The sequence below is a fragment of the Nanorana parkeri genome, unplaced genomic scaffold, assembly GCF_000935625.1.
Source record: "Nanorana parkeri isolate BGI_ZX_2015 unplaced genomic scaffold, ASM93562v1 scaffold251, whole genome shotgun sequence".
In the NCBI taxonomy this organism is placed as follows: domain Eukaryota; kingdom Metazoa; phylum Chordata; class Amphibia; order Anura; family Dicroglossidae; genus Nanorana; species Nanorana parkeri.
In genome coordinates, this window is record NW_017306519.1 from 453,987 (window position 1) to 467,919 (window position 13,933).

General features: G+C 42.8%; 1 protein-coding gene across 1 annotated transcript; it reads left to right on the forward strand.

The window, feature by feature from the left end:
• Positions 1 to 3,972: 3,972 nt before the first annotated feature.
• Positions 3,973 to 9,193, forward strand: LOC108787255. Its single transcript, XM_018556753.1, has 5 exons — positions 3,973 to 4,192; positions 5,549 to 5,628; positions 5,709 to 5,888; positions 6,740 to 6,830; positions 8,727 to 9,193. The coding sequence occupies exons 1-5, from the start codon at positions 4,032 to 4,034 to the stop codon at positions 8,851 to 8,853; spliced, it is 639 nt and encodes a 212-aa protein (XP_018412255.1). The 5' UTR covers positions 3,973 to 4,031; the 3' UTR covers positions 8,854 to 9,193.
• Positions 9,194 to 13,933: the final 4,740 nt, after the last annotated feature.

Genomic DNA, 13,933 nt, shown 5'->3' on the forward strand with positions numbered 1-13,933 from the left:
GAGAGAAGTTTCATAGTTCTGCCAGTTTAAACATCCGAGAAAAGTTGATAGGCCTGCATATACAATATCTTTTGGCAGAGCTTGTGCCCTAAACATGAACGCTCTCCTTGCACTAGCCTACTAGTTTAGGCAAGGCTGTCCTGGCACTGGCTTTTCACAGTGGGCACCATTGAGATCAAATACTTTTTAAATCTGTTTGATTACTTTGTCTCCTGAGAATGCTTAAGGCTTTTGGAGAATGTCATCTAATGTTCATGGGTACCAAAAGGGCAGTTGTTTTTGGCAGACATCTCCCTGAGAACAGGTAAGGAGATATCTGTATCTGTAACAGAAACAGATTAATATTGTTTGGTGCATCTTAAACCATGTGCAATGGGTAGTAGTTAGGTAATAGTTAGGTGTATTGTAAATCTGTCAATATGGAAAGGCTCTAAACAAAACTTGGAAACTCTGCTGTGCTCTACAATGCTAAAATAGGTTGCTTGAGTAATCATTACATGTGATATGTCTGTGGCCTTAATGGGAACCTACTGGCATTAGTGCCTGCCAAGAGCACTGGAACCTTTTTCCATCTCAGTACACATTGATGGCGGGAGTTGGACCAATCATTAAACTTAGGAGAGTAGCAAAGACACTTATTCACTACTACCTCCTGAAGTGGTATCCAACGCCTTACATGAGTCTTTTTGGACAGTATATGTCATTACAACAGAATTCACATCTATACAGATGACTCTACATGGAACTATAAACATAATATTATTATTAATAGAAACCAGACCGGGACCAACCGACACACAACTAATTCACCTTCCCCAGAAGGATCTGAGAGACAGCTCCGGGGTGACGGTATAAGGAGGAACTCTCTTACAAAGAACCAGAGTATCCGGCCAGCCAGACAGAACAGCAAGTCAAAAGGAGATGGCAAAGTCCCCACAATTAGATCCCGGTATGTAAAGCCTCAGTATTATTCACAACTATATTTGTGAATAGATAGAGGGTTGACCACTCAAAACATATTCAGTGGTTGGTGGATGCTAGGGAGTTAAACCACCTGATAGTTGATTATATGCATCAGGAACCCCCCTGGCGATGTTAGATATTATATTATTTGTATCATAAAAAAATGCAAGAGGAGGGTCTGAAACACACAAGTTAGCAGGAACTCCCAAAACATCCAGGTGGACAGCAGCAGAGTTAGGTACAAGGGGGGTTGCTCTGTTGAACATCCTAGGCATAAAAGACGCCAGAGGCTGACTTGGCCCATTAACTGCACCTATAACTAAAATATTGCTTTAGCCCAGAGACTCAGCATGCCTGGGTGCAGGGTGCAAATTAGTTCGCTAAGTCACTGTTTAGTCCTAAGTCCTTAGGACTAAAGAAATTACATGCAACCTCTGAAGTTGGAGAGACAACTGCCAGATCCTCCCTGCAGCCTTGCTCTTTGTTAAATGTTGGGTTTATTAAGAGGGGTGGGGTGATGCTACAGCAGCTCAGAAGATTGCATTCTCTGCTGTTGTTCAAATAATAGATACTCTTCTGAGACCAAAAGTTATGGGAGCAACTTTAGCTAACTGTGATAAAGTGGAAAGGCAACATTGTGGTGTAAGGTTAGCACCACAGAAAAAACTGAGAATGTAACCAATATGGTCTATCTAATGATAATATTATAAGTATAGCTGTCTCTATTGTTTTCTCCTTCTTGTGTCTAGGAGAGAGTCACTGATATCCTGTTCTACAGAATCAAGTGAAGATCCTACAGGATCTCCAACTCAGGTGAGAACATCAAAGAAGAGCACCTTCTGGCTGTCATTAAAGCAGTGCAAAAGCAAGAATGTCATACAAAGTTCTATAACTTGCACAGACCAATCACTTCATCTTTCATTACTCTGACTTTAGTAATCTCAGGGCTGACATTGGGGAAGGGGGGATAAAGCCAAATTGATGAGGTTTCAGTTTTATCTAGAGATGTGTGACTGGCCAATCAAAAGAATAGTACAGAATTGGGTGCATAGTGCAGCCTGCTGAGGGGGTACATTGGGTGTACAGGGTGCAGAATGCTAAGTGTATAGATGTGCACAGTAAAGAATGCTGAGTGTATTGGGGTACATGGTGCAGAATGCTCAGTGCGATAGGGTGCATGGGGTATAAGGCTGAGTGTATTGGGTTGCATCATGCAGAATAATGGGTGTATTGGGGTACATGGTGCAGAATGCTGAGTGCATTTTGGTACATGGTACATAATGCTATGTGTATTTGGTTGAACAGTGCAGAACGCTGAGTGTATTGGGGTGCATGGTGCATAAAGCTGTGTGTATTGGGGTAATGCTGAGTGTATTAGGGTGCTTGGTGCGGTGGGCTGAGTGTACTATGATTCAGAGTGTAAAGGAGTGATGAACTGAATGTTTTGGGGTGCAAGGTACAAAAGGCTCAGTGTATTGGGGTGATAGGTGTTGTGTACTAAATGTATTTGGGTGCAGTGGGGTGTACTGTGTCTATTTGGATACAATATTAGGTGTGCTGTTGGGCTTCTGCCCTGCCTGTCCTCACGCTACATTTGACTTGAAGGACCTAAGCACATACTTAATTGTGTAATATAATACACTGAGAGGAATTGTGCTTCTGAATATGGGAGACATATGCTTCTGTTGACTAATGCCCACTTTCTGTATACCATCCCATTCCATTTTCATCCAGAGTTCTCTTTGTGGATGATGGTTTAGCAAGAAAGAGTATTTACTATGTACTGTAATCACTTCCTGTAAAACACACCTTTGCGTCATCCAGCTGACCATGCTCACCTTAGACCGCACACTTTTATATTCCTTTTAGGTACCCAATTGTATTGTGACAACCCTGGGCCTTTATTAAACTAAAATGTAATTGGTATTCTGCACTTTGCAGCTGCTTTATTGATTATTCCCAGACACCTGGGATTAATCAATCAACCTGGGACAGACGCCATCTATATGGGGACCTGTGCAACTGTTACTTTTGTATTCTTAGTCACAGAGAGAATAAAGTGCAATTCTCAATTCGGTAATGTCTTTTTTACATTCCAGCCTGCCTCACCTTGTGATATACTGAGCAGACCAACGGACAAAATTTCCCAGAATATGAAGAACAGAAATAGCGTGGAACAAGCTGAAAGTCACCATGACAAAAAGACAAAAACATTACAGAGGAGAAATTCTATGGTAACCTCCAATTTAAACACATTTATTAAGTTACTGAAGAACAAAAATACTAAACTTGTTTATAACGTTTTCAAAAATTAGTTGTTCAATTCCAACTCGAGGCAAAATTTTTTGGAGAGTGGGAAAGGGTTAGAACATCTGTCTCCCAGTGTCAAAGGGATAGATGGTGAAGGGAAATCTTCCTAATGAGGTCACACAAATAAATAGTAACCTGAGTGTTTAACCCTTCCCCACTCTATGCAAAACAAACATGTTTTTGTCTGCAGTTGGCCTGTAAAGTGATGTTAAAGTCATACGGTTTTAAGGCTATTTCATATGCTGGTTAAATCACTTACAATGGCCCTTATATCCTGTTTTAGGGTGGTTCCTTTCTATTGCGGGGTCTTATGGAGCTACCCTTGTGTGTGCTAGTAAGCTTTGTGTGTCGCACACACACAGGCACATCAAAGCTAGCCACTCCCTTCCCCCCGCTCTTTTCTCTTTCCTCCCTCCTTCCTTTTCCCATCTCCAAGCTAGTAGATGGTCAGCTGCTGGAGACTGTTTCCTCCCATGTGATCTTGTACTGGACAGGAAGTTCAGGGAAGCTGAGCTGAAAGAGTTGGAGTCAGCTGTTCAGAAACATGATATCTGTGTTTGAGCAAAAATTATTTGCAAGTCAATGCATATTTGTTTGATCTGGATTCCCTATTGAAAAAAGATTGAGAGTTTAATATTACTTTAATTCTAGAGTGACTTTGTGCATCTTCGTTCTTTCTGTCCTGTATGTTCTTTATATAGCCTGCCAAGCAACAGCAACTGAAATCTCTTGATGGCATACATCCCATTCAGTCCAATATGTCAGCCGATGCCAAGATATCACAGAGTGTGCTGGGGTTCAGACTGACACCCATTGCAGCTCTCTGCAGCATGGAACGAGAATTTATTCAACACCGCAGATCTAAGACTGAGAGTGAACTGTTACAGCCTCCTTCCAAGGATGCACAAAGTTATCCAAGGTAGGGTTACACTAATATTTAAAAAGGCCTTTTGACAAAACTGATATCGGAAGTGGTTGGTGTTTTGGTCCAGTTAAGGCCATGTGATGCTTTAAAGCCTTATTGAAGACTTACATCTAATGGTTGGTGGCTGGGTTTTCCTTGAAAATGCAGTACTCTGTGCTAGCATAGCTGAGTAACAGCCAATCCCTCATGACAAGTGTCCTAACACAGACTGGTATTGCAAAGAAGAGGAGGGGGCATGTCTGACCAGTTGTGTGATTTCCTGAGAACGCTGAATATTTTGTTGTCTATAAGGCCTCATTCACACTGCTTAGGGTCGGCCCGTACAGATCCGTGCAGCGTGCACGACCGTATTGGGCCATTCCTGGGATGGACAGGTGCTTGTACGCAGCAGCCTGTTCTTCCCTATGGGAGGGCGCCGCCGTACGTTCACCCGAACAGCATGTCCATGCGGGTGCGGCTGTCCGTACTCATACACAGACAGGAAGGGAAGAACAGGCTGCTGCATATAATGACCCGCAGCACCTGTCCTTCCCAGGAACGGCCTGATACGACCGTGCATGCCGCATGGATCTGTACGGGCTGACTGTAAGCAGTGTGAATGAGGCCTTAGACTGCACAGTCCTATTTAGACATTTGGCTCTACTGCTGTAACTGGACAGTGGTGACAAGAAAATGGAGGTTGTTAGTAGAATGATTATCTGACTGCATGTCTAATTCTGTAAATTTAGTTGGGCTTTAAAAAAATGAATGGTGAGGCATTCATTTTAAACACTGACAGGCAGAAATGGCATTGACCAAACTCATTTTATTTATGGAGCGTTTACAAATGTTTTCCAGGGAACATTGTCTCAAACGTTCTTACACGTATTTTGTTTAACAGTAAATGAACTTCTGCGCTGCTTTATCCTTACATGAATCACCAGTCCCATGCTGATAGGGGCCATTTTGCTCAAACATTCTTACCCATGGTAAAGCAAAGACTGTGTGATGCTTTCAAGCGAACCAGTCATGACTGCTCTGAATATTCAGTCAAATATTGTAATTGTGCAGGCTTGGTTATGAAAAAGTTTAATTGCCAACTTACTTTGGCTCTGTCTGAATTTAGAGCTTATGTCAGGGGTGTAAAAGGTTACCTAAAGTCTGATAGTCACTGTCTGAGCTCATATGCTGCACACTCAGAAGCTGGGAAATGACATTTTAGGTTAGGCAGTAAACAGCAAAGCAAATGTTTAAATTCAGGTGACCAATCATCCCCATTAAGGGAAAGGGGGGCATAAATCTTTCATAAGACTGCAGAGTTATAATAATTTATAAGTTATAACTCTTAAAGACTTCATATTTAACACACAACCTAACTCTGGATTGTTCAAGGTCCATGGACAGAGAGAGAGGTTCTCAGGGCCCCAAGAATACATTACAACCAGTAAAAGGTGAGAGGGTCACAATATTTGGATGTGTATTTAGCAAATGAATGACTTATCCAATAAGACATCTCTTTTAATCTTGACAGATCCTATAGTCAGGTACAGACACAGGATCCAGAAGGTCAACGTTTGGGACCTCAGTGGAGAAAGTGGAAAGTTTTGTAGCGTTTCTGGCACATGTCCTCTAATCTCTGATGAGGAATCACACTTATCTCCCATTTCCAAGAACATGCAACAAAGAGATAAATTCTTGTCTCATGCTTCTGGTGAGATAATAATCTATGGCTAATCTATGCTCTGTGGTGACAGATAGTGTATTGGGAGCGCTATCAAGCCTGGCCCCACCAACAGCAGCTATATTGTTCCTCATGATTCAGTGATGTCACTGGTCTCTAGTGAACAAATAAGCTGCACTCTCAGGGATGTCATTGGTCTCTAGAGTATGGATATGCTGCATCCTGTAGAAAGTTTCAGGCTGGGTTCCCACTTGGACGTTCGTAATATGCACTTTTGACGCGCTATCCAGCTGTATCCTAATGGATACACGCGGAAAATACGCCCCAAAGAAGCTCCTGTACTTCTTTGGGCGTAGGGCGTTTTTCAGCGTGTTCCTACGCGCTGAAATACGCCCAGGTGGGAACCATGCCCATAGGAAATAATGGGATTAATGAGGCCTGGTTCAGGTGTGAACCAGGCCTCAGAGTATAGCTGATTACCATAACGTAAACTTTTGGTTACTATTATCTTCTGAAACTACCACTTACATTTTATAGCAGGCAGCCCCATAAGTTAGATTTTTTGCAGAACACCCCCTAACGTAAAAATCAACCTGCTCCAGTGTTTGTTTTTTTTTCTTTTGCCTCGCTGTTGGACCATCATTGTGATAGGAGTTCAACAGTGAGGCATGAGAGGAGGGCCAGAGCTGTGACCACATTTAGTTGCTATCTGCATATCAGATGTGCAGCCTTTCTGTGGTACCGTGCATGGAAAATATACTGATGTACAGGTAACTGCACTTCAATACAAATGCCAGTACATATTCTCTGGTCTTTACAGAGTAGGAACAAAAAGTTAAATAGAAAACAGTAATTTAGTTCTCTCTTCTTCTTGTCCACAGGGATCCTGGAGAGCAGACACCACCCGGAGCTGTCACCGCAGGGTTTCAAGAACACGGGAGGGAAATCTTTACAACTCAATATAGGCCACAGGTATTAGGCTAGGGTCATGTAAATACACTGAGCCAGCAATATTGTGTTTGTAATAGAACTGCATAATCATTCTGCGATTTCCAATGGCAAGCAATGTAAAGTTCTAAATACATACTGTGGCAGTGTGTGGCGATGCCGTTATGTAGAGTGGCAAAATGGTCACCCAGGACTCTCAGCCGGAGGGGCTGCAAAGTTCCAGGACACAAGTACTTTTACCAGGGAAGAGCTGGCTTCACAATTCTTTATGGGTTTTCTAAATCATAACTGGGAGATTTCTAAGAGAACTGGGAGGGATGAAATCTCCATTCCTGGGTCCGTCCTTTAGTGGTGACCAGCAACGAACGATTGTGCACCTGTGCACAGCCCTTATGAAAAGGATGCTGGTTCATGTTCAGGGCTACAGCTGGTAGACAAGAGAGGTGTCTGTCTAGGAGTCAGGAGGACTTCATCCTGGAACCAGCCTGTGTGGCAAGTCTGCTGGACACAGCCTGTGTGGCAAGTCTGCTGGACACAGCCTGTGTGGCAAGTCTGCTGGACACAGCCTGTGTGGCAAGTCTGCTGGACACAGCCTGTGTGGCAAGTCTGCTGGATACAGCCTGTGTGGCAAGTCTGCTGGATACAGCCTGTTTGGGAGAGGTTTAAAGTAATAACCTGAAGTCAGTAAGGCTGGGCACACACCTTACAACCATCGCAAGACTTTTGTCTTGCGATGGTTGTAAGGTACTTAAAAAAAAACATACGATCTGCCTATCTTGCATAGGCAGATCGTACTTGCGATGATCACAAGCCACGGGCTTCCGATGACCGCAATGCCGAACGGGCAGTGTGCGCTTGCGCACACCGGCCCGTACGGCTTTTATCGTACGAACATGCCACAAACCCGCCGAACATCGTACAATGCTCGGCGGGTTTCTGAACATGTCCGTAAGTTAAAAGTCGTGCAACCTTACAGTAGTAGAGGTCGCACGGCTTCCACACACCTTACGACAATCGTACGATCCCGGAATTTCCCGCGATTATCGTACGATTATCGCAAGGTGTGTGGGGACCTTTAGACTTTGAAAAACGTTATTTTGCTTAAAGACGAAGCTGAAGTTATGTTGTTATGTTGGAGAAACCCCTGTGAGGGAAGACTTCTGTGAACCTTTACATAAAACTGGGCAGGAAGCCCTACAAAGAGCATGTTTGCGAGTGGACTCCGTCCTTAACGCGCTACCATTTGAAGCTAATTCTCACAATACCCAAAGCTCTGGTCTCTTGCCAGTCATGGCAGGAGGTCACATGGGTGCTGCCAACGGGTGGTATTCAGTCAGGAGCTCTTCCTGCACATAGATCAAGAATACATTATGCAGTTACATGTCCCCGCAGTACAGTTGTCATCCAGTGATGGCAGCTGAAAAAGCTGGAGCAACGGCAGGAAAGTATCTGGTAGCTTTACATAGAACGTTATTAATATGGAGGCTGCGATAGCTGGCCTCCTTCTGAAAATGCTAGCTGTCTCATGCTTTAGTACATTCTGTGTCACTGACCTAGAACAAGCATGCAGCAAGTAAAGTCATAATAAATACAGAAATCCGGGTCATTTAAAGGAAACGTTTGTAGAAAACATGTACGCCAGCATTGCCCAACTCTACTTTTGAAAAATGCTATGTGGCTGGCTGTTATGTTGATTCAAAGGCCTTGACATATTCTGAGGAATGGTCTCAGAACAAGTATTTAGATTGGTAGTTTTAGGTCAGACACAGCCAGCCAACTAGCATTTTCAGAAAGAGGTCATCAATAGTAGGCTATATTCCTCTCATAATGGGTTTCCTTTAGGACCAGATCTTTTCCCTTTATGTACAAGAAATAGTGGAAGAGTGTCATTCTCCGTTGTCTTTGTTCTGTTTCTTTCAGGAGGAAAGGATCACTATCTGAAAACCTTCACAAGGACATACAAGCTATCATTGGAGAATCAGGGGTGACATTCCGGCTCCCTCCTCCCCCCAGCATTATTCCACAGAGAGTTCGTCCCCACCACTAATTACAGGGGGAGTTTCCTTTCTCTGGATGGATATTGGAGTGACTGTTAGCTGAAGGCACAGGGCCTCCTCTGACTTGGGACCTAGCGCCTATAATTTTATCGTAACCTAAAACCCACACTACCGAGAATAAGCCACCTTCCCATTCACCAGAGGAGAGGGACTGATGTGTCATTCCATACATGCTGAAAGGGTAAATCAGTGACTGGCGCCACTAGCTGTCCCACCCTATCATTACAGGAACAAAGACAGGGTAGTTTTATAGGAAATATTAACTTTATATTCATACAATCCTTATAATTACCAGCAGGCTAGAAGATGTACTGAAGACGCAGAGCTGTAAGGTATCCTAGATTATAAAAATATATATTTTTTTATTTAAAGGCAAACACATGTATCTTCAATGATTATGCATTTTAGGTAGTAATCTAATGATTATTCAGAAGGTAATTTCTTTATGGATAGTAATGCTTGCATATTTACATATTTTCATGATGTTGTATTTAGGGATGCACCGATACTTTTCGAGTACCAGTGCCGATACTTGGCATTTTCATGAGCACTACCAGGGTTGCAGCAGTTGCAGCTGGGACCGGGCTCTGGCGCTCCACCACTGTCCTGAAATCATTAGTCTGTATTGTTTTAGAAAAACGGTCACATGACAATAAACAAAAATGTACCAGTACTTGTAAGACCTTGGGCAAGTATCAGTACTTGCAAAACTGGTATCTGTGCATCCCTTTATTTATATTTATAAAACCAAACTCATACATTAAAACAGAGATGTACAAATCCCAGGAGCTCCGTGTGCTCCTTACAAATGACAGCTAACTCCAAACTTTTGAATTTTTCTAGTCTAGTCTTGGAGCTTGAAAAGTATCTGTACTTGTACCGAGTACTGTACTTGGTATCTGTGCATCCCTAGTTGTACTGAATGATTTGTAGGTTCTGCCCCTGTGTTCTGTCTGTATGTCAGACTGCTGAGATAAAATGATTACAGGATTAGACGCCAAGGGGTTGTATTACTTTACTAGAAGTACAGAATTTGTGAGATGCAAATAAGCTCTTCTCTATAATGGAAAAACTGTATGAGGAAGCAGTTCCTTTAAGTGTTATTTATATTTAAGTTCTCACATTAAAGTATAACTCTGGATCAACCAAGAATCATTGAGCCTTTCACTTTGGACAAAATAGTTAAAACAGAACGAGAGCCTTCTATTCCCTTCCTGCCAAGGACAGTGCCATCTTAGCCTATTCTTAAGGTGCCCATACACCTTGTGATAATCGTACGATAATTGCAGGAAATCCCGTGATTGTACGATAATCGCAAGGTGTATGGAAGGCGTGACCGTTTCTACTGTACGGTCGCACGTCTTTTGTCTAACGAGCATGTTTGAAAACCCGCTGAGAATCGTACGATTGTCGGCGGGTTTGTGGCATGCTCGGGAGACAAATGCCGAACGGGCCGGTGTGCGCAAACGCACACTGCCCGTTCAGCATTGCAGTCATCGGAAGCCCGCCCCTCAGAGGGCGGGCTTTCGATGATCGCAAGTATGACCTGCCTGTCCAAGAAGGGCAGATCGTACGTTTTTTAAATTACCTTACAACCATCGCAAGACAAAAGTCTTGTGATGGTTGTAAGGTATATGGGCACCTTTAGATGTGCAGTTGGTATAGTTTGCACATGTGAAGAGCTATGACACCAGCTGGAAACATTAGTTTACATCATTAATAAGCACACAACACTGTGACTGTTTCATCAGAGGCATGCCTTGAATGTAGCACACACTGCACTTGTGCTAGTAGGCAGAATGTAAATAAAAACACTGCAGAAAACATTATTGGTATGTTTGATTAAGGATTTCAAAACATTTATTGAACATTTATGGAGCTTTTTTTGGGAAATAGTTGATGGTTTTAAATTTCACTTTTTTTAAATTGAGTTATTATTAGAATCGTTTTAAGGGGTAGAATCTCTGTCAGGTATTCATGAAAGTCTTTGTTCCGTTTGTCTTTCCAGTGCTGAGCTTTGCATAGCTCTGCCAGACAGCACTTGGTTGCCCCCAGGACTTCGTACACAATGCAAAGATGCACATTTAGCAGAGCAAAGGTAGGGCAGAGTCTCTGTGGTACAGGGGAATACAGATGTGGATGGCAATAGATGAAATAATATGTCTAAAAGGACACTAGATGGCACTGTAATCTACCACTAGCTTACAGTAAACCCTCTCATGAGATAAATATGGGCGTGGCTATTACTGACCTTCTCATGTTACTTCCCTGGTTGGATGTTGACCTAAAATTAGTATTCATTTATTTTATCAATCAATGACCTGGCATAACAGCCAGGTAATATGCATTTTCTTTCAAAGCAGGTGTACAAAAAACCTGACCATAGACACTAGAGGATGATCAGAAGTGGAAGCATGGTCTGATAGAAGATTTTTTCTTCTCTTCCAATGTGTCACATAAACACGCATGCTTAGATCCACCTGAATGTTCAGGTTTATGACTATGAAGCAAAGAAGGGGAGATCAGGCAATGGCTAACAGATCAGCCTGATCAGGGCAAAGCAACCTGTCCGAACCTGGCTCTACTCAGGGTTCTGTCCAGTTCTAGAGGCTACCATTGCACAAACTAGTCCCGGGGCCGTACAAATGTGTGCAGCTTGACACGTCACACACCTGCCTTTAACTAGGGCCACTGTCAGGGGTCATATGATGGAAGCCTCCAGACCCATTCTGACAGGTTCTCTTTGAAACAATTTTTTTAAATGGGGTCTGAACTAGGGATAGGCAGGAGAGGCTTAACAGCAAAACAACAGAGCTCCAGTAGGATTAACAAAGTGCACATGACACAGAATGATAAAAAACAATTATAATTTTATCACAAATATTTAATCAATTCCATGTATTTATAATAATTATGTGTTCATACAGTAAGGAGAAACATTATTTCTACAAACTCAAAAACAGGCAGCATGACGCTGTTCCATTTGTGCAAATCATTAAAGTTAAACAAGGTCGTTCCACCCATAACAGTTTAAGTTGTGGAGGCACACTGGTGAGCTAAGTCATCCCCCCTTACCGCTCTGTATTTACTGAAGATTCAGTCTTTTATTGCTCTATTGCAGCCGTAGGCAACCTCAACATGGCTACAAATCCCATTGTGCCTCTGCTTAAGGCTATCAGTTTTGCAATGCCTCATGGGACTCACAAGGGGGGTGTGGCCCGCACCGGGTGACACCATCAGAGGGGGTGACACCAAAATGACTGTCATTTTGGTGTCACCCCCTCTGAAAAGAGGATGGGACCCGGCGGCATACCTTATCCCGCCAGATGAACGTCCCCTCCTCTCTTTGCCGGCGTCCATCACCAAGATGGTCGCTGGCAGTGAAGTGCACCTGTTGTCATTACACGCGTGCGTAATGACGTCACGTGTATACATTATGACGTGCGCACTGGGTGACACCCGGCCTGGTGAGGCCGCTGATGGGACTTGTAGTTTTACCACAGCTGGAGTACCGAGGTTGCCTACCCCTACTCTATTGCTCTCAGGGCTTAGTGCCCTTTGTCCCAGTGACACCCACAGTCTCATTTCTTGTCCTGGTATCTCCCGTGCAGGAAGAGAGGAAATACCTACCTAAATCAGAATACAAACAGCAACTTGACTCTAACCCATTGAATTAAAGATTTAAAAAGGGAAACAAAATATTTATACATTTTTAATTTTATTAACCCTTCTTTAGAAAAAAAAAAAAAAGAACTTTGGCTGGTGTTTTGGTCTTATCATTTCTAAGTATGTGTGCTTTCTAGTTTCAGATAATAAGCCAATACAATGGGAATAGATCACCTGTAGACAGGCAAAAGGATCTAATCACACCGCTGAAGCATGACAGGAAGTACTACCAGACAATTAATTATTGTCTGGGAAAGTCCACTGAGGACTAATGCTGTGGGAGGACTAATGCAGGAGGACTAAATCAGTGCAATCAATGCGAAGCAGAGAAAGGTCTCAAGCATTATCCAGTTGCATATTTTTTCCTGCAGTGCTAGATGCCCCTGAAAGGCTCCGCCCAGTAAATGAGAGGCTTCCTCATACAGTACCAAAATTCAGACTTTAATGCTGGGCAGAGGCAGGATGCCAATTTCTTCCCTCAGAGACTCCACACTCTGCTCCCAGCGCTTCTCATAGTAAAAATTGAGGACACATCGAGCGTTCCGCCCACTCTGGACCGCCCAAGGAACCAGTTGGATCAGTTTCTTCTTTCTCCTGCAAAAGAGAAAAAAAAAGAGTGTTGAAGCAATCCTGTCATTTCATTCTCCATAAAAACCACTAATTGCCAACAATATCTTTATGTCAAAAAGAGGTGTAAATGTAATCTTGAAACCACAAAACGATTTTTCATTGGTTACTTACTATACAATAAAGAAATTGGATGAGCACACACCAGCTACATCCAATCTCTTTCTTTATCCTTGTTGGAACTTCTTGCACAGCCTCACAGAGAAACACAAGCACACAGTCTGATATGCAGGCTGCTCATGGCTTAAAAAACAGGAAGGAAGCCACCGCTTTATTCTCTACTTTTTTCAATACAACAGAGTATCTACCATAGATATATAAACAGAACTTATAAACACTGCCATCTAGTGACTGAAATTGTATACTGCAGAAGTTGTTGCTATAAACACAGTAATGTGTATTCTAACAATCCTTTCATAAAAGCATGATGCAAGAGATGAATTGAGACACTGATGCGGTCCATTGGTTACTGTGTATTGTCGCTGCTTTGTCACAGGGCAGGTGAAGGGTGTAAGACCTGGGTGAACGGAAACCCTGCCATGGCAGTGTGGGGAGCTTGCGTTTATGGCAAGTCATGTGGTCCTCCGCGGTAGAGAATCTCAGGAGATCCTAGAAATCATCAGGTGGTTTAAAGCTGGCCATACACTAGTAGATTTCCAAACAAAAGATCTTTATTTACCACCCAATTATGCCACCAGAGACTTGATAAATGTCAAAGGAAATTTTGTTTAATTTTTCCCGAGCGAAAACCACATTCACTGTTAGAATGTTGTTCGC

Coding starts and splice junctions, on each gene's coding strand:
- LOC108787255 (XM_018556753.1), top strand. CDS start 4,032: ATGTCAGCCGATGCCAAGATATCACAGAGTGTGCTGGGGTTCAGACTG. Junction 4,193..5,548: donor GATGCACAAAGTTATCCAAG/GTAGGGTTACAC, acceptor TTTAACACACAA/CCTAACTCTGGATTGTTCAA. Junction 5,629..5,708: donor TACATTACAACCAGTAAAAG/GTGAGAGGGTCA, acceptor TAATCTTGACAG/ATCCTATAGTCAGGTACAGA.